This window comes from Sitodiplosis mosellana, unplaced genomic scaffold (assembly GCF_009176505.1).
Source record: "Sitodiplosis mosellana isolate CC-2019 unplaced genomic scaffold, AAFC_SMos_1.0 Smas_scaffold_6226, whole genome shotgun sequence".
NCBI lineage: Eukaryota > Metazoa > Arthropoda > Insecta > Diptera > Cecidomyiidae > Sitodiplosis > Sitodiplosis mosellana.
In genome coordinates this window covers 10,296,582-10,322,982 of record NW_022601467.1, presented here as the reverse complement: position 1 = coordinate 10,322,982, position 26,401 = coordinate 10,296,582, and the positions used below count along the sequence as shown (strand labels likewise).

The following is a 26,401-nucleotide window of genomic DNA, read 5'->3' as shown; positions in this document are numbered from 1 at the left end:
CTCTCTCTCTCTCTCTCTCTCTCTCTCTCTCTCTCTCTCTCTCTCTCGCCCTCAATCGTTTTTGGAAAAACGATTGATGAACTTGGATCGCATAAAAGCGTGGAACACAATCTCAAAGCTCAAGAGCTGGATAAGCCGAGGAGATGAACGTTCATATATTCGCATTGTGATTGTCCTGTGTGAAACTAACAGCCATCCGGGGGACACTGAAAGCATAACCAAACCGAACCCCATTTGATTGCATGATTAATTTTTGTTGCCTCAAACTTGATTTCAACACAGCACTCACAATGCATTTTGGTTGGGTTTGGGTATGTGATGTGATACAAGGAACTTTTAAAAAATATGGCCAGAGTGTGAACAGTCTATAAATATTAATGCAAAATGAAATAAATGACAACGGAAACTGTTGTGTGTGTGTGTGCCAGTCAGCCAGTTGCAACACCTAAAGTAAGTATATTGCAGGATATGTTGGAGCACATATCGGAGGTACTAAACCGTAATTAAGTTGGGCAGTTTTAAGCTATTCTTCCCTACGGATGCATTATACACCACATTCGAATGGTGCTGATTTAACGACTGAAACTTTCCAATTTCGAAAGATCAATCCCGTGGAAGTGGCCCGTGGAACTGGCGAAGGACACATTCATTGCAAAACCTAATAGCGTATGGCGAAAACTTCACTATTTTATGTCATATTTCCGGTTGTAAACGCAGACATTCGCAACCACCCTGTTCCCACCCCAAAACGTTAACCGGCAATGCCACAAAACACATTTTTATGTTCTTTAAGTTAAAGTTGTGTATGTGTGTGTGTGTGTGTGTGTGTGTTGTCGCTTTTGGAATTCCTTGGATTTCCTCACCTAAACGGTTGGCTAAATAGCCGTGACGCAATGTAAACAGACCGCATACTTTCACCACATTTCATTGTTCCACAGTTGTGTGTTGCGAAAAGCACCATAGCATCGTAAAATCCTCGCCCCAAATCAAATGACTTAGCTCCGATGGAATGTTCCCACATAATGTTGGTCTTATTGGCTGCATTCTGCTATCAATCAACGATTGTTTAAGCCAAATCAATAGAGCAAATACGGTCAATTTGAAAAGTGAAACCCCGAAAAAAATACGGTATGGTTAATCATTTTGACGATTTCCCCATTCGATCACGTACCATCGAAGAATGGAATGAAGCCGAAGAAGAAAGAGAAGAAGAAAAAAACAAATAAATAAATAAAAGAGCACACTTTTGATAATAAATAAAGTAACAAATGGGAGAGAGAGAAAGAGAGAGAGAGAGAGAGATAGATGTGAGCGCGTGAAATGTCCGAGATAATAATGACCTTATATGCGATGAATTTTCCCTTTGGGGGCGAACACCATGCATATTGGATATACAGGTGAGTATGTTGACTTTCATCTCGGATCTCGTTCGCCTAACGGATTCCCTCGCCATAATCTATCTAATCGACCACATTCCCATCTTGAACAATATCATAAGTATATCGGAGATTATGAAATATGAACTCATGACGGACAGTATGCGGTTCGGTGTGCTCTCGTTGCGGAGTACCATGTGCAACACACAAGTTTAATCTATCTAGTTAAGCATTTCATTTTGCGCTTCGTCCATACTAGTGCTTCACAACATCTTTTTTTATTCTCTTCTCTCCCGTTTTTCACCACTTTGTGTATGGTCACATTTTGTGAACACTGGCTCTCTTCCTCTTCTTCTTCTCTCACTCTCTCTCTCTCTCTCTCTCTCTCTCACACACACACACACACTTTCTCACTCTTTCAATGCATTGTGCTATTATTATATATACAGAAAATCAAACGAAAGCCGAGCACACCCGCAAACCATTCGCATTTTATTTTTCTCTCTATTTCCGAGTACTATAGTACTCGGTACGAGTATACTCGTCCCATTGTTACATAGTGAAAATATTATTTTTGTAACTTGGCTTCACAGGTGGAATTCTACGCAATCCTTTTTACGCTTTCCCGATGACCATTCGTTCTTTCCATCGTTCTTGCTTTCACTCGACACAAAACCACTTTGCTAATATTGTCGGTGTATTTGATTGAAAGCAAGGAATTGCACGTGTTTTGAGGTTTTCATGTTGGCTTAAACTTCAGGATTTCAATGAGTTTCCGTCTTCCGTGTAATTCCATGTGTTTGAATCCATTGGATTATTATGATTTTCCTGTGTGCACACACAGCATTGAAATCGTTGTTTGAGTGAGCGAGAGCGAGAGATAGAGAGATGGAAATAAGACATCCTTTTTTTTCGCCCGCACACTCTCACACCATATCATATCATCTTATCTCATCTCATTTTCATCTGCCTTGCAAAATCGTGTTTATATTTCAAACACCACAATCAAAATAGTACAACATTACACTTGGGATGAATCAAATACAATAAAGATATTTCAAGCTTAAGTCGTTGCCCAAGTGCTAATGCCATAGAATTGCGAACCAATTCGTATGCACAACTTTATGTTTACTTAGTACAAGCGTAACGTTAATAAATTTGAAGCTAGCTGCTCATAACAAGCGTGAAAATAATTTAGCACTAAAATCTTTCTCGGCAAATTAATGAAATGAAGGAAACGGCGGGCATTCAAGTTGAAATACAGACGGAAGTAAAAGGGTTAGTTTGAGTGAGAATCGATATCACGTGGCGTTTCGTGATTTTTCCCTTCTTCTTGCTGCTGTTGTTTTTTTCACTTCGCAATTTCATCTGTTCGCTTGAAGCGTTAAGTGCGTTGCTTATTAAAATAAAATCTAAGTGGATTTTTCCACGGAAGTGGAAGTACGCAAATTGAAATGAAAACCAATTTACAGCCGAGTACATTGTTCATTGATTTTATTGACATTCGATACAAAAATCCGCGTTCCGTGAAAATCTCGATGGTTCTTGCATCAGGTTTTGGTACGCGACAACTGCAGCAACAGCAGTAGCATCAACAGCACACAGCATGCAATAACCGCGCCATAAGCAATAATAAGTCAAACGATGACTACAACGACGACAACGACGTGCATGGATATCCATTCATAAGCCATGGTGTGAAAATGGAAAGAACAGCGCGTTGCGATGAAGATGAAGGCACATCGACTCATAAATCTAAATGGGAAAAACGCTTTTAATCCATTTATAGTCACACTCATAAATGCACTAATTGAAATTAGTTAGTCATTAGCAGCGTTTCGAAAAACGGAAAAGTGGAAAATGGGAATGGCCGGTGATGGTTACGGTTGTAATTTAACCCGCAGCCATAAACCTTCGATATATTTCAGCGCTGTGTATTTTCGTGTTATATTGAAGTAGATTTACGTTTTTGTGCGCGCCACACATAGCAAGCATAAGGTGAATCAAATCGAGGGAGAGTGTGGGAGGAGAGAAAGAGGAGCGGATGCAACCAACCACCATGACATCCATAAAGTTCGCTGAGGAATGGTGGTGGCCACAAAATATATCCACAAGAAAAATGCATCACATATAGAAAACTGACACTCATATTTAAATCAGAGAGTGTATTTTTCTGCTTCACTCTCTCGTGATTTTTGATTTGAATGATTGCAAAGTGATTTCGGTTTCATTTACCAATTTGCCAGTGGAAGCACAGGGCAATGAATTGAGAGAGAGGGAGAGAGAGAGAGAGAGAGAGAGATGCATAGAGGTACGGTGGGAGATAGAGATAGAGAGTGTGTGTGTGTGTTGCGGGAGAATATTTTGTTGTTGTTACATATGTGATATGCCATTGCTAAATTGCCACAATTTTATGGATCGGTACATCATCTGCCCCGAACGCAATCATATTTGATTGCATTATATGCATGTGCACATGCATTTATACATGTAAAATATATGCATAATAAATGTTGTAAGTAAGAGATCTGTAACGTCACATTAAACGTTCGAATAATTTACCTATTCGCCAATAATCCTCTGAGGAATCGGTGCCAAATGCAAATCTATATGGTATGTATGTATATTGTATGTCCAATTTATTTGTTATTCCGTATATTTAATTCGATGGTTTTTCATTTTGTATTTATTTGAGCCTCAGCATAGTGGGACTTTCATTAGGAATTTGTCAATTTTCCATTGAATTTGGAAATTCTCATGGGTGCACGTAACAAACACGACTCTGAAATCGAAAACCTTTCCCATTTGCCATTTCATATATCGCATCACACATGATTTCGTTGCGCTCAAAATGCGCTTAAGCAATCAAATGACACACGACACACACACATGCACATTCACAAAGGCAGAGAGAGAGAGAGAGAGAGAGAGAGAGTGAGCGAGCAAGAGAACTTTAGCTGTAATCTATATATCACATCACTGTTAGCTATTTGCGGGAACAAAACGTTGCCGAATATGTCGAAATATAGTTTTTTCAAGAGAGCTTATCGACTTAAACCGTAAAACTTTAATAGAGTATAAATTATAAGGATCCGTCTTTTGGTTTCGGAAATGATATCAATGGCGATCATAATATTTGATAAAAGAAAAGAAAAGAGAAGAGAATGAAATAAAATAAAGAGAGAGAGAGGGAGGGAGAGAGTGCAATGTGCTCGCTGAATGCCATTCGTGGAAAAGCATTTTGAAAGATTAGAATAACAGCATCAGTTTTCCATCCATTTGTCCATCAATGCTCTATAGCTCATTTGATCGAATGCGTTTGAGCTCGAGCAGTTTTATTCCCAATAAAACCTTATAAATTGTGTATTTTTTTTTTCTCATTTTTTCTCATCGCTTCACTCATTGAATTGAATGATGGTTTCAATGACAAAATATGCTAAGAGAAAGAGCAGAGAAGAAACGAAACACGAAACAACAACAACGACGCAACCAAACGAAAAGAGCACAAAATCCAAGATCACGAGTTGAGGTCTGTTTGGAAGCACACTTAACATTGCAAGTTTGTAAGCTGCAAGCTGCTAAAATAAAGTCATTATCCTGATGCGGTTTTTTTTTCTCTTCTCATTCCATCGTTGTTGTACAGAAATGAAAACATTGCAGCAATTAGTGTGTGGTGTAGCCATCGATAGTCGGTGTTGCACATTTGAAGTGTTTTCATTCGCTTCGAAGAGAAACAGGTAGTGTGGCAAGGTAAGAGTGTGTCATTGTGTATGATGAATGAAATACATTAACCTGTTTCTTCTTCGTCTCACCTCACCGTTTGTTTGATCGTATTGCCTGAAGCAAACGAACAAATGAGCGAGCAAGCGAGCGAGCAAGAACAAGCGAGTGAGTGAACGAGTACCGTGTTTTAACAACATTCGGACCGAATGTACCTCACAACATAATACAGGCAATGATGATGTTTTTGTGTTAACTTAGTTCGCCTGATGACAATGTATTAGTTCTCTTAAAGTAAACGTTTTGCTAACTAGCCACCCAGACCCAGACACACATACACACACACACCTATACACGCATATCATATATATGTATCTATATAGATCTGTCTCTGTATCTCATTACACATCGAATATTAAATGGTTGTTTTGAAGTCATTTGAATTTTATTGTCTGACACATACAGTGTACAGTACATGTTTCATTGCGGCGGCGACTTCATTAATTGAATCGCATAATCGCATATATTCATATGACAACCGAACAAAACGCACCAATACTCAGCACTCAAATCGCACACACACACACACACATCGGACACAAAACTAAACAAATATTTATTAGCAGCACACAAACAACAGCAACATTTTCATGAAATAATTTATTTTTCATATGCGTTGGTGCCGTGTGCCATGTGTGTTGTTGTTGTTTTTATGTCTTCTTTTCTTTCTGGTGTGCGTCATTTCTTTTTGTGGTCGTAATATTACTTCGTCTCTTTTTTTTTGTTGTCCGTGTATTCGATCGTATATATGTGTGTTCCATTCCGTAAGTTTGCTACGCGACCAAAGCATTTGCACAGTACACTCAACACAACATTTTATATATTCACAATAATACGTCGAAATAGACGGTGTGTGTATGTTTTTGAAACGTTCACATCGTTAAATTGAAATTAAATTTCTTTTTTTTCTCTGATTTGGTTATCTGTGTTGTTTTGTTTGCTTTTTTATCTCGTTCGGCTTTTCCTTTTAGTGGAAAATTTGTAAGTTTTATTTGGTTTTTTGGTAATAAATTGGTTTTTTAATTAGTAAAAAAAAATACAAATTGCTGGTTGTTGCAAGTGCGATGACACAGAATGATTGAAAGCCACAACAACGCGCGCTCACACACATTCTGTCACCACACCCAAAAAATTGTTTGGCCGATTAATTTTAAAAATTGACTAGCGATTCGTCGTTTTTTTGCAGCAAATTATTCGAATGGCCAATATTGTTTTCATCAAAAACACACATGTAATTTGGTTGTTGATTATTATTTCGAAATTATGGTAATTCGATCAAACCATTTTGCTCACGGCCCCGAATGCTTGACGCATCGAAATGGGCGTTCTTCTGCACCAGCAATTAATTACATGCGTGTACCGAAAGAAAATAAACACACCATCATTTAACGAAAAACAAATGATCCGAATGAAAAGTTGAACGACATTTTAAATCGCTATTGATGGATGAATCATTTGAGTAAACAATTAGCTAATCAATTAGCCAAAGCGATGATCATTTGTGTGTGTGTGAGCGTGTGCGTATATAAACACATCTCGGTGTAAATAAAATGTACTTCTTATTTCCATACCAAAGACATAAGCCACATTTCGAAGAGATTGCATTTGATGGGTGTTTTATTTTGATTGGTTTTCTTTTATTTTTGTTCGTCAGCAGCCAAATGCGTAGTTAGAGCGCGAAATCAGAACATGACTACTATTGAAGAACGAAGCGAATATTTAAGGAATCCATTTTTCACGAAGCCATTGTACGGAGATTTTTCACCATTCTACAAGACAATCGCCGTCTGTTCGGTACTATTGGCGATTATATTCATAATCAACATCGTGCTCGGCTGCTGCTCAAAACATCGTCAGTATTGGCAAGATCGACACACCGGTAAATTAATCATTGCTCTATTATATCTATCGATTGCAAGTGGTTTGATTCCATTCGATTTAATCATTTTTGACACATTTGATAGGCAACCGTTGGATTGTATCACTTTGGACGGCTACACCGCATCAAAACCCTCCTCTCGATTTAACTGAATTGGAAGACGTGAGCTCATTTTATCCAAAGAGTGTAAGTATTGCGAGAATAGCAAAAAAAAAAAACAGCAACGCAAAAGAGAATGCGGTGGTCGTTGTTGCCTTCTTTTTTTTCGTGTCAACCGTGTTATTGAAATTATGATGATTATTATTTAGGCTGACGTTGAACACCCAGAGGTTTCTTATCATCGTCCACAAGAAGAACAAAGAGGTTACGGCCGCGCATACAATCAATCACAACCGGCTGAGGAATACGTTGAGCTACAGCACCAACAGAAGCGTGAGAGCGATATTTAATTAAAGCCACACCAATCCACTGTACACGTCACTAGATTTGGTCGGGCTGCTTTGTTTTTCTTCTCCGTATTATCGTTACCATCCCTTCTTCCAATTCGTCCAGTCGAAGAGAGAGACGGATCTCACACTTTGTCGAAAAAATGATTTATGTTATCATTTTTCCTGCCGTGGCATTTTTGCTAGCCTTCATCATTGGCGTAATTATTGTTCAACTGAAATGGGGACCGCGAATTTGCGGCCTTAGACATCATGCAATGCCCGATGAACGCGAATGGGAAGAGGATAAAGCGTATGACCAAGGAATCAGCTACGCTTAATTCCCATGGACATTCCAATGTATTTCCATCGTTTGGATGTTGATACCATCGCTGCCACCGTCTCACCCCATCCTCCTCTTATCAACCACCACATTCCAAATTCCTCTCATACATTTACGTATTACCGTCCCAATGTTTTAAATGAAAAGCCATTAATTTTGTTTTGTATTTTGTAGCACAACGAACTTTGTCAGCTAATTAGGACTTAGAAACTAATGACTAGAAATTTTTAGATACTTTTTGACAAACAGTTAAACCGTACGAAACTCGATCCATACCACTTGACTGGAATCGGAATCTTACTTTTTTTTTCTCCTTTTGGTAGACGAAATTAAGTCAAGCACTTTTGAACCATTTACATGTTTAAGAAATGAAACAAAGAATGAACAGAACATTCCGTCCAAACAATTTACATTTTTGATACAAAGGCTATTTTTTTTCTCTGCGTAAACAGATGTATTTTTTAGAACAAAAAATAAATGAATAACAGCGGTAACAAATAACGTGGAATCTTTTTTTTCTCACACTGATAGGAAATTCTTTGGTATTTTCGGGAAATTTTAGTTTGTTTCATTTGAAGATACGAAAATTCTATCCTAAGCATCGCTTGCAATACCTTGCTATAATTAAATACAAATTAATGCTCCAAAGTTGCGGTCAAATTAAATCTCAAACTATTAGTTAATTAATGGTCATGTCATTAACCAATCAATTAGGAAAATCAGTAAAAAAGATAATAGCATCATGATTTGATGTGGTGAAATGAACTCAAAGGTCAACATACAAGATTTTAAATGCTCAACTTCAACGGATTGACAAACTGAGATTCGTTCATTATTTCTGGTATTTCTTTATTGCGGCAATTGCATATAATACACTATCCACTTATATTCAACCAATCGAAGCAGGATCCTCTGCAGAAGGTGGGTCTTTCGGACCAGGCGCGCTAGTTTTTTCTAGAACGAGCTATGAAATAATGGTGTGAAGAAGAGTGTGGGAGTTTTTTTATCTTTTATGTTTTGTATTTCGTGGTAAGCATTTTTCGTTCTAAAATTTCCAACAAATTGTGTACAATTACGTTTGTTGAAAACAACAAAATGACCACAAATATACAGTGGAAACAAACAATTGTCAAAATTCGTCTGTTCGGTTGTAAATGACATGCGCGATAAGTAACGGCTGAATGTTGAATTATAAAAATCCATTCAATGAATTGTTATGAATTGCTTATTCTTATTGCCTTCCATGTTTTAACGAAAAATAATATGTACCAGGTATACCGGTAGTACACATTAAATATAAACGAAAAAAACTAATAGTTCTGTTTAAAAACATAAACAACGCGCATCAGTATAAATAAATTGTTCGATTTGTTTCGTTAAGACGTTAATATATTTACAATTCCGTTGATATTTTGTTGGTCGTTGGAATTTTGAAAAAAAAATCAGAAAATCCCGTCAAATGAGCATTTAAGTCGATTTGATCTGATATCACTATTTGCTAGCAATTGAAACATTTTCGACTTTCTATCTCATGGATATACAAGATTTAGTGTTACTGTTTTACCTTGCCTTGACACGGGTTAAAGAAACATAAATAAATCAGTTTATTATTCCAAATGTCTGATGTGCATGAATGTCCTAGCTTCTAAGCCGCTTTTATTTTATTTGGATAAAATGTTACATTTTTTTTTGCTAGGTTTGTAATTATACAGTGAGCGTCAAAAGTTTTGGCACAGTTAGTTTTTTTCAGTTTTTATATATATTTATTGTTGTTTTAACGAAATTTCTTTTATGGTTTTATGAAACGAGAAAAAATCTATAAATTCATAATCTTTTTTTCGAATTTAATTTACCGTTACTGTAGATAAATGACAAAAATCAAAAATCACGCGTCAAAAGTTATGGCGTCAAAAGTTTGGTCAAAATCTTGAATATCTCACAATTAATTGTCGGTATTTGGCATTTAAATGAAAATGGTGACTCAAATCAAAGGTCCTGGTACTTTGTTTTGCATTTTAATGATGACCTTAAGTCATGAAGCTGGCCGGCATATGACCAAAATGTGGTTTTTTGTGTTTTTGACCACCCTGTATTTTTAAGGCCATCTGATTAAAATGAAATATATACAGTTGGAAACGTCTTTGAACGTAAATACATTTAAAGCTAAGGCTTTTATTATCAGCGGCCATTTGGCCGAATTACGGCCTCATGTAAATGGAGCCAAAAATTTTGGCCATTTTGAAATGGCCACCTGAAGCGAATACTTTGCATATCGTTGTAAAGGTCTTAATAAGTAGGCAATGTTTATAGAAAAAAAATTCCAAGAAGATCTAAATTTGACAAAATTTTGGCCACTTCCATATGTTTTTTGATTGTTGGCCAATGGTTTCACATGACCGTTATTTGACCAAATGGCCGCCGATTTGATTGTGCTTTAGCACTAAATGCATCTACTTTCAAAGACGTTTCCAATTGTATATGTTTTATTTTAATCAGATGGCCGGCCTTAAAAATACAGGGTGGTCAAAAACACAAAAAACCACATTTTGGCCATATGCCGGCCAGCTTTATGACTTAAGGCTATCATTAAAATGCAAAGCAAAGTACCGGAATCTTTGATTTAGGTCACCATCTTCATTTAAAAGCCAAATACCGCTCAACAAAATCCGTCGCACAGAAAGCAGTGGTGCAGCCGTGTTGTTTTCACATCGGACTTTTTCGCATACACATCGTCATTCATCGTGTTTCATACAAACGAAATCAGCACACAGACACACGCGTGTATGCGTGTATGTATGCGCCGAACGCTCAAAGCCGAGTTCCGTACGAAGCATGGCTACAGTGATGGAATGAATTACTAGAGAGCGTTCGGCACATAAGAAACACGATGAACGGACGATGTGTATGCGAAAAAGTTCGATGTGCAAACAGCACGGCTACACCACTGCTTTCTGTGCGACGGATTTTGTTGAGCGACAATTAATTATGAGATATTCAATATTTTGACCAATTTTCCTAAAGTGTGCCATAACTTTTGACGCGTGATTTTTGTTTTTTGATTTTTGTCATTTATCTACAGTAACGGTAAATTAAATTCGAAAAAAAGATTATGAATTTATATATTTCTACTTGTTTCATAAAACCATAAAAGAAATTTTGTTAAAACAACAATAAATATATATAATAACTGAAAAAACTAACTGTGCCAAAACTTTTGACGCTCACTGTATTGTCACAGCTGACTCGAACAGTTTGCCCAAGTAACGGAAGCACCCTGGAGCCCTGATGCTGAAAGCTGACTCCAAACGGATTATCCAACAAATAAATGTAGCAAAATTGATCTATTTTAAATAAATTTGAAAGTCAACACTTTTAAATATGCAGACTGAAGCTGTCGACCAGCAGTGGATGTGATGATATATCGGCTGACGTCGGTTGTTGCTCGAATCGTAGAAAATGGAGCGATGTCGAGTGACTTTTAACTGATTCAAAAAATGAGCGCAAATAATTTCGATATCGAGAGAAGCATATCGTTAAAATCGGTAATCTCAATAACGCACCGCATTCCCAGTCCAGTACTCTAATAGGCTCGATTCATCATGATTGGAATCCCATGCGAAATGATACGTTATATAACGTAACCATGATGCCCAAAATATAAACGCCAACAGCGCTGACATTTTATGATTTGAATCCATTAGCGATTCAACATCAGTCTCACTAAATTTCGTCTGATAATGTGATTGTGTCAAGTTTTTGAAACGCATGAAAAATATTCGCGCAAAATTGAAATTCATACCGACAAAGCATTCCAATATGATGATAATGGTCACGGTTGTGTAGTACGATTCCAAATGCCATATATGCAAAATGCAAACGAACGATTGCTTCAAATATCGACCGGTGTTGCGAGCGGAACAATCGGTTCAAAAGCTATAAACGACCGACACAAACCACGACAAAATGATTTTACAGATGAACCTTACACACAGAATTGGTGAATTATACAAACACAAAACACTAATCTACGGAGAAAGACAGTGGGCTTTTATATTGCCATTGCTACAAACCTTGCTTTGGTCCGCATTTTATAGGTACTGTATTTGATGTCGGTGATGAATAAATATCGGTCAACGGACAGCCAAAATAACGACATTATGTTAACCAGCCAAAGTGCATACGACGCACATGCAAATAATTTACACGCATTATCACCGAACATCTAAATCTCGAACAGAGACGAACAGATCGACAGTGAGCCCAAAACGACATTTTCCAAAAGATCAGATAAAATCAACGAAAACAAGCAGTAATCCAATCCTTGTGGCGTACCATATGGATCTGTGTGTATACGTACGTTTGGGATGTATGTGGAGAAGGATTTAAAACAGACAAAACGAAAAAAAGAAATGTTTATCTCGATGCGACGCAAAATTTAACTAAATCACTCACCTAAAATGAGAGCCATTAACAATATAATACCGAGAATATCAGATAGAAGCGCCGATCCAACAAATTTTATAATGGCTATTGCTTCGATATGGACCATGACAACTGGATGGACACTGTTTACACATTGCCATTCGTACATCTAATTCGGATGAATCTATGGCTTCGTCTGCATTAAAATTAGAATTTTTTGCACGAAAATTTGGAATCGATGGTGAGCATTCTGCGAGGCGTATGTTTTTATTGTTGTTTTTCGTTATTGGTATGCAGCCATACCAATGAAAATTCCAATTTGGAACTGCGTATGCATGTCTATATGCATAGAAAAACCGTTTGTTATTCGGATAAAAGCGTTTTTGGCCAACATCCAGAATGAAAATTTTCTTGGTCACAAGATGCGACAATGCATCCAACCGATACCGTGTCTTACAGACAATGCACAGAATTCTTTCATTTTCTTTCCACTGACTCAATCGCTCACACGCAATTAAAACGCATTCCATTTTTTTGAATTCATTTTTTAAAAAAATTCAACTTTTTTTATTAATTTTTTATTATTTTAATTTTTCAGATTTTCAATAACTGATAAATATCAAACAAATATTAACGAAAAAAAATTTATTCCAGTTAAAATCTTCAGTCGTTCAAAAAAAAATTACAAAAAAAAACAAATGTTTTTGGCGATTAAAAAAAATGTGAAGTAAAGAAGAATTTTTAAAAATATACATATATCTCTTGGACGAACACCAATTGAAGTGAACTGAATTTTGTTCTGAGCTGCCCTACTGTTTTGTGCGCACACATGCTAGATTGGGTAGTGCGGCTATGCCAAAATCACAAACGCAATGTGGTGTGTGTTATTGGGTTTCTATTCACAGTGTGAACACTGAACAGTGTCAAGTGCCTTATCTGCCCCGTTTTGACATCAGGTTCATTGTACTTTTTAATTTCATTTCCCTTTTCTGTAACTATTTGAATTACGGCTGTTTGTACTTCTCAAGCATTTTTCGTTTGCGTATATATGTGAGTTCATGCATGAGTTGCTATTTTTACCATTTTCTGAAGGAGCAATTATCATCACTGTTAGTGGAATCAATACAAAAATCAAAATAGGCTCTAAAATTGAGCCAAGAAGCATTTCCTTATAATAGTCGCAAACAATGAACAAAACAAGCAGTTTTTTTTTTCTGAATTTAATCTCGATTTATTTGCTTATCAAATGGAGTGCTTATAATTATTTCGTTATTTACTTAATACATTAGCGAAATAAAATTTCCATATTAGTTTTACCAAACTGAATCAAAAATAAAAATATCAAAGAATTGATCACGAGTACACAGTAAAAACAAACAATTGTCAATTGTGAATCAATACACATGGAATATAAAGGAAAAAACTAAAAGTTTTGTTTACAAACATAAACAACTCCTCTAACAATGCATCTGACAGAGAGTAATTTATACGACATGTGATAAGTGGTGACTCTATGTGGCAAACTTCAACAATAGACCACCTTGGTTGACTTCAATTATGGCGGCAACCATTGTTTTGACACTTGCTTATGACACATTTATTTTCATGTTGTTTGTATTTTTTAGCTTGTTTTCTGCACTACAATAAAAAAAAAACCATCATTTCACGGTAAAATTGAATACAACAAAGAAAATAGTTAATAAACTGAAAGCATGAATCCGAATTTAAAGTGAATAATTTAACTAGTTTTGGTATTGACAATTCGTTAGATATAATAGCCAACAAACTCTAAATCAGTAATGAAAAATAAGACTTTTCTACTATTAAAAAAATAAATTATAATTCGAATTGTCGATTTTGCATCAAAAATGGCTAGGTAAATTTTGTGGATTTATAAATCTGGAAATATAACGAAAAATCTTTAAATGCATTCATTGTATTGATAAAAATAATAAAAATATCAAATCGTTTGAATGGAATGGTCTAAACGCAATTGATGAATATGCAAAGGCAACAGCTCTATTGTACAGCTGAAGCATCTCATTTGCTGCACACTGAATAAACACACATATATACGATTTAACAATATTTCCACTGTTTCATTTTCGCAACGACGAAATTCCAGCTGTCAACTGTCAAACACATCAGTCGTTTGAACAGAACACAAGATACACACAGTCAGCCAAATCAACAACAAACATGATGATCGAATGGAACCGTTAGATTGTAAACTCAAGAACTGGATGCAGATTGGAGCAAAACGAAATGGCGACATCGCAAAAAGTGTGCGAGATTTGTAAATTTAGCGATAGAAATGATTTGGACTTAGGTGAATGGAAGACATCAGAAGACTGTACTATTCATCTGTTTTGTGCGGTATTTAAAGTTTTTTATCCATTGAAAATCATATCTGGAATAATGACATATTTTGTCGAAAATTTTCAGTTGTTATCACCGAATGCAGTACAACGAGGTACAGTTTTGAGGTTAACTATTCTAAACGTATATTTGATACGCAATTGATTTTGTGGTAAAATTGTAATGGATTTGTATGAATTTGTTATTCTTTAGGCGAAGACAATGAAGGTATCGATGGATTCTTGGTTACTGACATTCGAGACTTCGTGAAATTACATAAAAAAACCAAATGCTATTATTGCAAAAAGAAGTGTGCAACAGTCAGATGCAAGAATAAAAAATGTCCACGTTATTTCCATGTAAAGTGTGGAACAGAGAACAATTGTTTGTTCCAATTTGGAGGTGATTCGTATTGTCATTGTCATGTTGATATCAAAGAGAAAAATACAATCCATGGTGATTATTGGTCATGTCAAATTTGCAAGGAACCCATGGGTCCATACAATCCGATTACAAGCATTCCATCGTGCTGCAATCAAGGCTTTTTCCACCGAACATGTATACAGAAGCATGCAAGAGCAGCTGGCTATTTGACAAAATGTCCATGTTGTGGAAACGGCTTCGATACTGATAACAACGAGTACAGACAGTTTCTCGCACAACGTGGCATTTTCTGCCCGGATAAGGATGCAGGTTAGGAAAATTGATTTTAATTTGGACTGACATTACATTAAAAAATTATTCGATACCAATGTTTTTGATATTTTTTTTTCAGATTGGGAACTATCGCAAGATGCATACCATTCATTATTGTATGTTCACAACCAATGCGACGCCAGAAATTGTCTCTGCCCAAATGGACGAAAACATAGTGCACGTGGCGAATGGCGTTTGCACAAGTGCCGTTACTGTGGAGAAAAGGGTATTCACAATGGCTGTCGTCCGACTGATACGAACAACGACTTCATATGTAATGACTGCATCACCATTAGTTTTTCATTACTTTGTCATTGCTTTTCGTTATTTCTCAATATTTTTTATTTTTGCTTTTGTGATTTTACCCTTGATTAGGTAACGACTGCAGTGGGAAATCGACTCCATTAATTACTGTTCACACTGAAAGTTCCAGAAACAACGCAGAAACCACAAATGAAGCTAACATGGACGTTGAGAATCCATCTACTTCGAAAACCAATGTTAACAACAATAACAGTAATGAGCCAAATACAAGTGGACCTGGTGAATCAGAAGGCAAGGTTTTCAAATTGGTCCCAACAGATCGGCTATCATACCGAAAAACTACACTGCTTCTGGCTGATGAAAGTACCAACGAAGATGATGACCCGTTATGCGGTGCAGCAAGAGGAAAAATGCGAAACAATCGATTGGACATGTTCTTCGCGAAAGCGGATTTTGATGCAAAACCAGCTCCACCGCCGTGGCTCATCTGAATGAAGAAGCAGCACGAAAAAGAAAATCAAAACAAATTTCAATCAACTCAAGTTTTAGCCATGTTTCCATTGAAGGATTATGATTGAGCCAAACTATTGCATTTTCTTGAATTGTATTTTACTTGGTAATTAGTAGCTTCTCTACCATTCCAACGCAAATGGATTAAAGCAGTAACTGGGATTTAAAACAACGCATTTGGAATTAAGTTACTTTTTTCAGAGAAAAAGTCTAGGGGTTTCATTCAAGGCTTGAAAAATGTGAATATTTGTGTATATTGTGGATATTTTTCTCATTCATCGTCAAAATTTCGATTTTATGTGAATGTTGTGAATTTTGTGAATATTTTGAATAAAAATTTTCAAGATGGCGACGAATTCAAGATGACGGCTGATGAGAACGCTAGAACTGTCAAATAAGAAAGACTGAATATCTGTGAATATGAGTGAATATTCTGAATATGGCTCAAAACACACCGGAATATATGAATTTTCGAATGATAAATTCCCCTAGGAAAAAGTTAGAGATATCTCATAACAACAAAATAAATTCAAATGAAATTATATAAAAATGGCTTGAGACCAGCGAAAAATGTTGTGTTTTTTCTTCTTCTTTTTCTTTTTTCCCTCGATGTTATATGCCATTGCAGGGAGAGCGCAGAGAAGTCACTTATGACAGTTATCATGGGTTACGCATCGAAATGTAAACAAATGTATAATATAATGAGACAAAAGTAGACGAAGTCAAAGCTTAGATTGTATTGGACGATAAGCGGCGATTCACGAGAAGAGGGCTGAAATCGAAGGCAATTCATGCATTTCGTAAAGGGTAAATCGCCGGAAAGTATATTAGAATATTTCATTACACGATGAACTTATTTACAATGTTCCAAAAATTAGATTTCGGAAAAAAATGAACAAATCGAAAAGTTGAACAAACCTACGACGATTCCGAATTCCAATTTGGAACTGCGGACGCATGTCTATATGCATAGAAAAACCGTTTGTTATTCGGAAAGAAGCGTTTTTCGGGCAACATCCAGAATGAACATTTTCTTCACCCAACCGATATCGTGTCTTACAGACAATGCCCAGCATTTTTTCATTTTGTTTCCAAACTTCCACTCACACTCTTCTCACATACACAATTGAAACACATTTCATTTTTTTTAAATTCATTTTAAAAAAAATTTCAACTTTTTTTATTGTTTTCTTTTTCTATTTTTTTGTTGTTTTTTTTATCTTAATTTTTTCAAATTTTCTTTTAAAATCTTAAAATTAAATGTTCTTTCATGTAAATACGTTCACTTTTGCATCTCTGTTTTGTTTTTAATTTCATAGGTAAAATAATTTGCATCTGTTAGGGCACTGCAATAGTGCTGAATGTTCTGGAGATGGAAAATGTGTACGCCGTTTGTTTTCTATGTTGAAAATTTCGATTGTATTGTTTGTTTGTTGCTTTCATTTATGAATTCATTCACAGATAAAATGTTTTTTTTTTCTGTTTATGATTGGATTAGTTGAGCTTGTGTAATCTATTGCCATGTACAACGTTTGTTGTCTTCATTGAATTGAATATGGTTGAAACAATTTGATTATTAATTTCAGATTTTTGTAAAAACGTAACACTTAATCCCGTTAATTGACATAAATTCGGTAATGAAAAAAATGAAAGATATGATGGGGTGGAAAAACCAATATTTCTGTTTGTTTTATGGTCGATTTCGGTTAATCGTTAGTTTTTTTTTTTCTCTTTCATTCGGTCTACAAAAGAATTCCGTTTTTCACTTGTTCCACACACACGTGTATGTAAATAAATTGTGTTCATTAAACTGAATATATCTATCGAAATCTCTGTATGGATACAATTAACACAAAAATTTTGGCTCGGTTCAATATTATTTCTCCTTGTTGTTGTGTTTCCTTTTTTTACATAGTTCACCGACGTCATCAGGTGTTATCTGCACGAACTAAAACACATTCAATGGTGGTGTAAAATAATAAAAAAATCGCGTACTAAAAAGAAAGAGAGAATTCAACGCACCATTTTCAAACGTACTGAAAAAATATCAAACAAATATTTACATTACGAGTAAAAATCTTAATCGTTCAAAAAAAAAAAATTACAAAAAAAACAAATGTTTTTGGCGATTAAAAAAAAGTACAAAAAAATGTGAAGTAAAGAAGAATTTTTAAAAATATACATATATCTCTTGGACGAACACCAATTGAAGTGAACTGGATTTTGTTCTGAGCTGCCCTGCTGTTTTGCGCGCACACATGCTAGACTGGGTAGTGCGGCTATGCCACGATCACAAACGCAATGTGGTGTGTGTTATTGGGTTTCTCTTCACAGTATGAACACTGAACAGTGTCAAGTCCTGCCCCGTTTTGACATCAGGTTCATCGTAATTTTTAATTTCATTTGCCTCTCTGTAACTGCTTGAATTAACGCTGTTTGTACTCTTCATTTAAATTGAATATTTTGCATGGTTCTCACTATATTTTCTTTTGTCTTCGTGTTGTTGTTGCTTTTGTCGTATTTTTATTTCCTTTTCAAAATTAAATGCCAACCAAATGTAGTTTTCACAATTAAAAATAATCATGTACGTTCTAAAATACTGATTTACCGGAATCGTTTCTGTGGTTTAATTCTCTAGATTTTTGTGTTGCTTTTTCCCCAAAAACGAAATAAAAACTCTTGTAGTTCTGAATATCCGTCGTTTTTTTTTTTTTTTTTTTAAAGTGATCGATTTTTGTGCTACGAACACAATGGGAAATATTGTGTTGTTTATATTGTTTAAAAATGTGCCATTTCTCCCGTTTTTTTCCATTTTTTTTGTTTACTTTTTAACCATTTAACTAATACCATTCGCATGACCAATTGACAAATTGCAATTAAAGACTTTGGAATTTAAGTTATAATCCCATTGAAGTTTCGATGAAACGAGAAAAAAAACCGATCGACAATCACCGTCCGATCGATTTTTGCTACGTATACAAACAATATCGAATTACAGATTAAATACACTTAGAGATGTTTTAGTTATTTAAAAAAAAAATATATCGAGGTTCATCTTTTTTCCCTTCTCAAATACATAACATTCTTCTGTTATTGTTGAACAAAAGAAAAAAAAATTGAAATCACAAAAATTCATCGAATAGTTAATGGTATTAATTCAAGAGAATAAATGGAAAAATCAAATCTCCCTATGTTTTCTTTTTCTCCATCCCTTATTTTTCTCCCGATAAAATGGATATCCCCATAAAAACATTAAGCGTTTGCCTTTGGCTGCAAACCGAGACCAAATGCAGTTTGTTGGATCAACAACGGTGTGATGGTTTTGATCGGTGTCTGTGTACAATGGAAATATTGTGACTGCAATTTCTTTCGGCATTTATGTGTTCTTTTCCTCCGTCTTTTTGTGTTAAATTAATTATTATTTCGGTTTTAAATGTAATTATGAAAACTGCTCTAGAAAAATAAAGACGATAAATGTCTACTCTTCCATTAGTTTGAGATGAATGGTTTTTCTTTCTCTGTTTCAACAACCAAAAAACTGACATCCGGCTTCAGTTTGCCCATCATATCTGTTCCATGCATTCGTGGCGTCAGGCGTTTGCCTCAAAACCAAAAGGAACAGATTCATTTAATTTTCTTCTTTTTTTTTCTTCTGCAAATGCGTACTTTTCCGGTTTGTGCGCGCGGCTTTGTTTTTGTTTTTATTCGTTTTCGCTCTGTGTTTTTTAATTTCATTCAAAAATATTGGATTCTGTTTTAATGGATTGTATTCTTCCTAAGTTCTACAGCTGTCAATGCTTTTTCTATCACAACAAACCGAATGAAGAGATGAGAAAAAAGTGTCATTCGAATGAAAAATTGCGTCTTGGGTTTCTTTTGATGCGATTCAAACATTCATTATGACCATTTTACTCGTTGTATATGAAAAAAATTAGTATGTGTGTGTGTGTGATTCTTACCACCGACAAAAAAAACTATCATGTAAATATGATCTGTTTTCAGTATTTCTCTTTTTTTTCAATTTTCTTTTACTTTTCATATTGTAAAAACGGTTATAAGATGCAACATTTTTTTTTCATTTACTTTTTTTTTGTGATTTTATGGTAATGCTACTGCATTTGCTGTTAATTCAGAGAATGCCTGTTCTAGGCAATGCTTCAATTCGGCATATGTTACAATTAAAATGGATTGTTCGTCCCTCGATACCAGTTGCACCTGAATCAAAATGATTTTTATCCGGTTAATTGAATGACAACAATGTTTATGGCTCAAGAGTGTGTGGGTGGAATGTACCTTTTCTACTATGCCTGCGTCCAATTTATTCAAGCATTGAATGATGTGAGCGTGATCCAACCATGGCGTTCCGTCCTCATTCACCGAATGAAATAAATAGTCCCTGAACAGTTTAAGCATGTATCGATCGCCCGTTTCCGACCATGTCACATCCATGTTTAACCTGTGTTCATTTTTGGTTAATGATTTTCTTTAGATACTCTATTACATGAAATGTGAATGAATCGAGTGGAAGAGAGGAAGAAATCGCTACTTACTCTGGTCGTTCATTGATGCAACCCAATTTCACGAGCAGTCTGTACAAGCGTCCATTTTCCATTTCCTTGGCCAATTCATCTTCTTGCCGATCGCATTGGCACTGTAAAGCGTCTAGTTGAGTGTAAAAGCGGGCCCCGATCATAGGCATTAGATCAGTTACTGAACGTCGAGTTGTCGTCGTTGTTAGCAGGTACCTGAGCAAAAAAAAATGTTTTTAGCAAATATTTCATTCAAAGTTAAAAAAAAAACGGTCACTTGCACTGCACTTACAGAACTAAGTTTCTTAAATCGGATGAATAATTCCTCGATACAAGTGAAACACTGGACTGGATTCGATCTTCTTGAACTGAGTGTAAGCATCGGCATGCCAAGGCTAAAACTAATTTACCTAATGACGTTAAGTCTTCCTGCAATTCCATTGGAAAAACCAGTTTTTCATTAGCAACTTGGAAATTACTGCGAATAAATCCGTTTTACCTGTTGATAGTTTGCAATTGCAGCGGCTGGATTGGCTTGATTTGGATCGAAATAAATTATATCTGAAATGCCAACAAAACTGAAGCGAACACGTTTGCCGGTGACAATAATCTTGGTTGGATCAATGGTCCTGGTAGACAAAGGAAAATTAATATTCATTTATTACATGGTCAAGGTTCATCAAAATGAGAATGTTGTCGTGAATATTCACCTGCAAGCAAAACCAGCTTGATGTATTGCACGCAAACCAGCTGTCAATTGCATGATAATTGCCCAAATTTCAGTTTCAGGTAAATATGGTCCATTTGGTGTTCGCTGCAAATTACTTTTATGGCTGAAAATGGAAAATAAATCATAATAATGAAAATAGACTCCAAAATGTGCATCCATGTTCATTGAATATCTATTGACACCTACCTGAACGGTCTGGCTTCACCCTGGAATGGATCTTGATAATTATTTGATTCGGATGTCGGTGTAAAGTATTTCGCTAGCAATGTTTGAGATCCTGGATGATAGTCGTAAACTAAAACCAAAGCTGCAAAAACACAACCCAAACAAATTACATTTAGTAGATTAAATTAACACTATATACCTATAGGTATACATTCGTCCTAGGGGCAAGACACAAATTCTATTAGAGTCTAGTTACACTCAATTTTATATATTTTTTTTCTTTATGTCCTCTAATTTTTCTAGTTTTGGTGCAAAAGTGCCAATATTGTGCTATTATTTCTAGTAAAATCGCTTGCAGAGCGTATTACACTGTCAATACAATGCTTATGGAAGACCTAACGGGACTATTTTGTAAACAATAAACAAAAAGCGTTAACATTGGCAAACCAAACTCAATAATTTCTTCTATTTTTCCTATTATCGTTGAATAATGTTCTAATTTAACTCATTTAAGTTTCGTGTCTCTCCCTTAGCATTCGTCGATAAAAAGAAACAAACAGAAAAAAAACACAAAAATGAAAATGAAATGAGAATCCGTGTGTGAGATCACTTACATTGATCGCCGAAACCTTTTGTGGTGAACACTTCTCTTAATTGTACAACGTTTGAATGTTGGAATTTCTTCCATAAATCCACAATGCTCATGCATTTTGTCGATTGTAATCGAAAACCTATGCGCACATGCAAATGAAATCCCAATTAAATATGATGTACAGTTCTGTTGGTCATTGGCTCAACATTGAGTTCAATTGCAAATTCTTCATACCATGTAATCGTCGCAGGCAATATTTGATTCCAGTTGAAACGTGTGTCGCTTTGTACGTTGACGATGGAAGTGGTAGTTTTTGATGAATAGCCAATGTTTCCAACAAAAACAGCGAATGGTAATTGTCAATTTCGTTTGGAATATCTGAAACGATTTATCATCATCATGAGCAATTGTAAATGGCTTTTTTTTCAAATTATCAAATCAAAAAAAAAAATGTATGCGTGCGTGCTGTACCTGGATTCGGAATTGCATCAACAAGATTGGCAATTTCGTTACGCGATAGAATGTCGTTTCGCATTTCATCTGGTATAAAAATGGCAGAAGAGAGCTGAGTTCTAGGTTGCATGTTTACAACATTTGAGGCTGGACCGGGATACACATGCACCGGTGGCTGTGAGTAACTGATATTCTGTGAACTACTATGATGTGATAATGACAATGATGAATCGGTAACGATTGAACTACTCGTTTGATTTGCCGAATGATTGCCCGTTGGATAGAAATAGGTGGTTCCGCCGACATTCTCCTAGAAAAATGAACGGATTAAAACTGGCCCAGTGAATAAAATTGAAATGTTTAAATTTACTTGGTGTATATTCGGCGGTACATTTGATGGAGGTGACGGCGTCAATTTCGGCGATTCAACACTATGGGGAGATTCGACACGCATCAAATTTCTTCCAGCTGAAAACAAAAAGTTCAAATGAATACAACGTTATTTGTTTTTTTTTTGTTCAGAAAAACAAAAACAAAGGAAAATGAGATGATTTTTTTTTGCTGTGGTTCATACCTTTAGTTGGTGCTATTGCATATGCACTTGACGCACTTGTACTCGATTTAACTGGAGTTGTTATATTATTTGCATTCATCACAGATGCGTATGGGGAGTAAAAATTCGGTGATGAATTTACTTTTGATGGAATGAACTCAGGCGATTGTGGTGTCACCTGAAAAATTCAAAGCGGCTTAACATTCGATTCCAAAACACAATGCATTTATTGTTCTCGTAGCAAAAGTTAAAACAAGCGGCATCCAATTAGTTTTAAAATAGGGGGATAATAAAATAGAAAATATTCTTCGTAACACATTCGCAGAGGAAAGTTGGAACAGTTAGCGATGGGAAGAACATTTTCTATTGATTCGTATCGAATTCGGTTTTTGGTGAAGAATTGTTAATTTTGTGAGATTTCAAAGGAATATCGTTTTTTTTTTCCAAATGATTACAAACATAAAACACATCCAATGCAAAACGTTTAAATGGATCAAATTAATGAGAAAAAAATAATGTGAATTTACAAAACAATGATCTAATTTTGTGAAGTGTATGGATTATAGTAGTTCAATTTTTCTTTGTTTCTCCCACTATCTTTGTAAAAATTTGCTCCAAAAAAATGTGTGTTTGTCGAACGATCGATCATACCTGAACATTTTTTATTGATATGGGCGAATCTATGGTCATTTTGTTCGAAACCGCCGAAATACCATACGTGGGTGTCGTAACAGTGTTTTGACGATTCTATGAAAATGAGTGTGTGATTGAAAAAAAAAAATGAAATAACAAACAGTGTGTGTCCCAAAGTCACCGAAGTAAAAACAAAAAAAAAACCAGAACATTAAAACAAATAGACCAAGAAACCAAAAAGGATAAGAGCACAATAAAGATGCGGAAACATTAACGAAATCCAAAACAATGAATGATTACATGATTTGCAAGCCAATGAAACGAAACAATAATCAATTATGACAATTGGTACACACAGAAATAAAATGTGGTAGGTTTGTGCTATCTATTGGTGACGAGTAACGTTACCACAAGTCTTAGAAAAGTTACCCCACGCACCAAAATATTACTATGCACAGCACACATGCATTTTTTGGTTGGAAAATTCTCGGAAAAGCGCTACTGTGGGAAATCGGGAAATTCAGACCAGTCTCAATCGATCGGACGGAAAATTTCATGTGAGGTACTGACCCGAAGGGCGATTTTCAAGCGAAAAAACCATCCATTTCTGAGATAAATGAAAAAATTCGGAAATATCGGCAAGTTTTTTTCATTTATCTCAGAAATGGATGGTTTTTTCGCTTGAAAATCGCCCTTCGGGTCAGTACCTCACATGAAATTTTCCGTCCGATCGATTGAGACTGGTCTGAATTTCCCGATTTCCCACAGTAGCGCTTTTCCGAGAATTTTCCAACCAAAAAATGCATGTGTGCTGTGCATAGTAATATTTTGGTGCGTGGGGTAACTTTTCTAAGACTTGTGGTAACTATAGTCGTCACCAATAGATAGCAAAAACCTACCACATTTTATTTCTGTGTGTATGTGTGTGTGTGTGTGTTGTTTTTTTTTTCTTCTTTTCAAATAAATGATATGTACCAATCAGTTATTGTACACAATAGAAAAAAACACTATGTTGCTCGATTTTCTTTGAAAAAAATGTTTTGTACAAGTTAGTAAATAGTAACAATGTGGTATCATTAGATTGGTAAAAAAAAATGTTGGAAACATAAAAATTCATGAGTGTGTGTTGCATACCATATATGTAGCTAATTTACTCTCAGATGGTAATGTTGCTGTTGAAATTCCGTTTGTTGGCGTAAAAAATATCGGATCCATTTTTATGGATGATTCTGAAAAAAAAGAGAAACAAAAATCGAAATACATTAAGTGCTTGAAGCTCAATTGCCTAAATCAAAAGCAGCAACAAAAGAATGCAGTTAAACAATAGGTGTGTTTGGAATAAAAGACAAAAAAAAACATGCATTTCTGATATCGTTAACATTAAATGGAGCCAAACATGGTGCTTTCATTTCGGGAACACGGTTTTTTTTGGGGTTTCGTTTGCCATATTATCGGGAGTTTGACGAAATTTTTCGCTTTTCTTTTGTTTTATTCCAGCGAAGAAGAAGGCGAATAAAAGTGGCATGCATTTCCAAGTGGTCTTGACCTCATAAACGTACAAAATGGGTCAGAACGAATGCGACATCGCAGCGGTAAAACTTGAAATGTTCGGTACTCGCGCTCTATGTCGCATGATTTCACGAACAATAATAATAGGAGGAAAAAAACCAAAAATGCTCGTCGCATAATGCGCGTATGACAAATATTCAAATGAACTTCGAATCAAACATGTTTTGTTGCTCTCTCCCATCTAGATTCCACACGTACACATTCGATATTGCCAGCTCGATAGATAGAAATGCGTCTTTTGATCACGTCATTCGATATATATCGCTTCATCCATCTTAAATGTTACCTTCTCCACAAAAAGGTTTTTCGCACGAAAATGTTCGTTGCACCATTTCAGCCGCCAGCTTATCAAACTGGCTGAAGGGGCCCACGAAGAGAGCGAGAGAGAGAGAGAGAGAGAGAGAGAGAGAATGAGTGAGCTACGAGGCCAGCAAGCAACATTCGAAATTCCATCCGCTTCGGCAAACATTGAAATCAATGCTCGACATTCGTGTCTTTCTTTCTATTTTTTTTTTTTTGCTTTTGCTTTTGTTTCCTTTTTATTCGATCATTTGAAAAACTATCCTTTACCCATTTTATTTCTTTTTTCTGTTTCGGTGCGACGCTGTACGTACAACTGCTGCGGCCGCTGCTGCTTAATTCGTTAACGTTCTGGCTTTTATTGATAGAGAGAGATAATAGCAACGAAATGTTTGTGTGTTATTTTTTGTTTCTGTTTCGGTTTTCTGTGTTTATTTTATTTTCCTTTTATTTAGGTTTTTATTTTGTTTTGGTTGATCGAAACAAACAAACATATGTGTGCGTATTTAATTGTCGTTCAAAATTGAATGACACATTCACTGGTGATATGTCATGATGTTGTCAAGACATTGGCAGCAGAAGCAAAATGAAACAACAACACAACACTAAAAACACCGAACCAAAAATCGTTTTTTTTTTGCTATGTGTATGTGTGCATTTTTTAACGCGTGTCAATTTCTGTTGTGTTTTCACCGTTTCAAAATATGTAAATGCTGTCGCGCTAATTTCTTGATTATACACAAAATGTTTTTCTTTTCGAAAAAGATGGCATCGATTCACACACACACACACACACACACACACACACACACACACACACACAC

At 35.6% G+C, this 26,401-nt stretch overlaps 4 protein-coding genes across 9 annotated transcripts in view; 3 read left to right on the top strand and 1 right to left on the bottom strand.

The window, feature by feature from the left end:
- Positions 1-5,682: 5,682 nt before the first annotated feature.
- Positions 5,683-8,304, top strand: LOC129577870 (uncharacterized). Of its 2 annotated transcripts, none has more exons than XM_055465644.1 (4): positions 5,683-6,137; positions 6,811-7,035; positions 7,121-7,221; positions 7,344-8,304. In XM_055465644.1, exons 2-4 carry the CDS (start codon positions 6,846-6,848, stop codon positions 7,482-7,484), a joined length of 432 nt encoding a protein of 143 aa, XP_055321619.1. In that variant the 5' UTR covers positions 5,683-6,137; positions 6,811-6,845; the 3' UTR covers positions 7,485-8,304. The 2 variants fall into 2 exon arrangements, with proteins under 2 accessions (XP_055321619.1, XP_055321620.1); XM_055465645.1 differs by having other exon boundaries at positions 5,974-6,137; positions 6,814-7,035.
- LOC129577872 (uncharacterized) lies at positions 7,625-8,304 on the top strand. The gene has a single exon (XM_055465648.1). It carries the CDS (start codon positions 7,625-7,627, stop codon positions 7,799-7,801), a length of 177 nt encoding a protein of 58 aa, XP_055321623.1. The 3' UTR covers positions 7,802-8,304.
- A 5,482-nt stretch (positions 8,305-13,786) lies between these two features.
- Positions 13,787-16,624, top strand: LOC129577855 (PHD finger protein 7-like). 2 transcript variants are annotated; one of them, XM_055465619.1, is made up of 6 exons: positions 13,787-13,893; positions 14,351-14,601; positions 14,671-14,698; positions 14,797-15,276; positions 15,359-15,553; positions 15,655-16,624. In XM_055465619.1, exons 2-6 carry the CDS (start codon positions 14,491-14,493, stop codon positions 16,032-16,034), a joined length of 1,194 nt encoding a protein of 397 aa, XP_055321594.1. In that variant the 5' UTR covers positions 13,787-13,893; positions 14,351-14,490; the 3' UTR covers positions 16,035-16,624. The 2 variants fall into 2 exon arrangements, with proteins under 2 accessions (XP_055321594.1, XP_055321593.1); XM_055465618.1 differs by having other exon boundaries at positions 13,808-14,101.
- Positions 16,625-20,039: 3,415 nt separating this feature from the next.
- Positions 20,040-26,401, bottom strand: part of LOC129577852 (PAN2-PAN3 deadenylation complex subunit PAN3) — a 10,645-nt gene continuing 4,283 nt past the window's right edge. The window contains exons 1-15 of one of the 4 annotated variants that reach the window (XM_055465613.1): positions 25,848-26,376; positions 24,843-24,937; positions 23,727-23,822; positions 23,097-23,253; positions 22,893-22,990; positions 22,541-22,832; positions 22,304-22,447; positions 22,092-22,208; positions 21,499-21,619; positions 21,293-21,415; positions 21,082-21,211; positions 20,875-21,011; positions 20,604-20,798; positions 20,347-20,509; positions 20,040-20,268 (exon numbers count right to left, since the gene is read on the bottom strand). In XM_055465613.1, the coding sequence (XP_055321588.1) occupies positions 20,152-20,268; positions 20,347-20,509; positions 20,604-20,798; positions 20,875-21,011; positions 21,082-21,211; positions 21,293-21,415; positions 21,499-21,619; positions 22,092-22,208; positions 22,304-22,447; positions 22,541-22,832; positions 22,893-22,990; positions 23,097-23,253; positions 23,727-23,822; positions 24,843-24,937; positions 25,848-25,851 (1,989 nt within the window). In that variant the 5' untranslated portion in view covers positions 25,852-26,376 and the 3' untranslated portion in view covers positions 20,040-20,151. Of the gene's footprint in view, positions 20,269-20,346; positions 20,510-20,603; positions 20,799-20,874; positions 21,012-21,081; positions 21,212-21,292; positions 21,416-21,498; positions 21,620-22,091; positions 22,209-22,303; positions 22,448-22,540; positions 22,833-22,892; positions 22,991-23,096; positions 23,254-23,726; positions 23,823-24,842; positions 24,938-25,847 lie in introns of all 4 variants that reach the window. The other 3 variants (XM_055465612.1, XM_055465615.1, XM_055465614.1) reach the window with 3 other exon arrangements.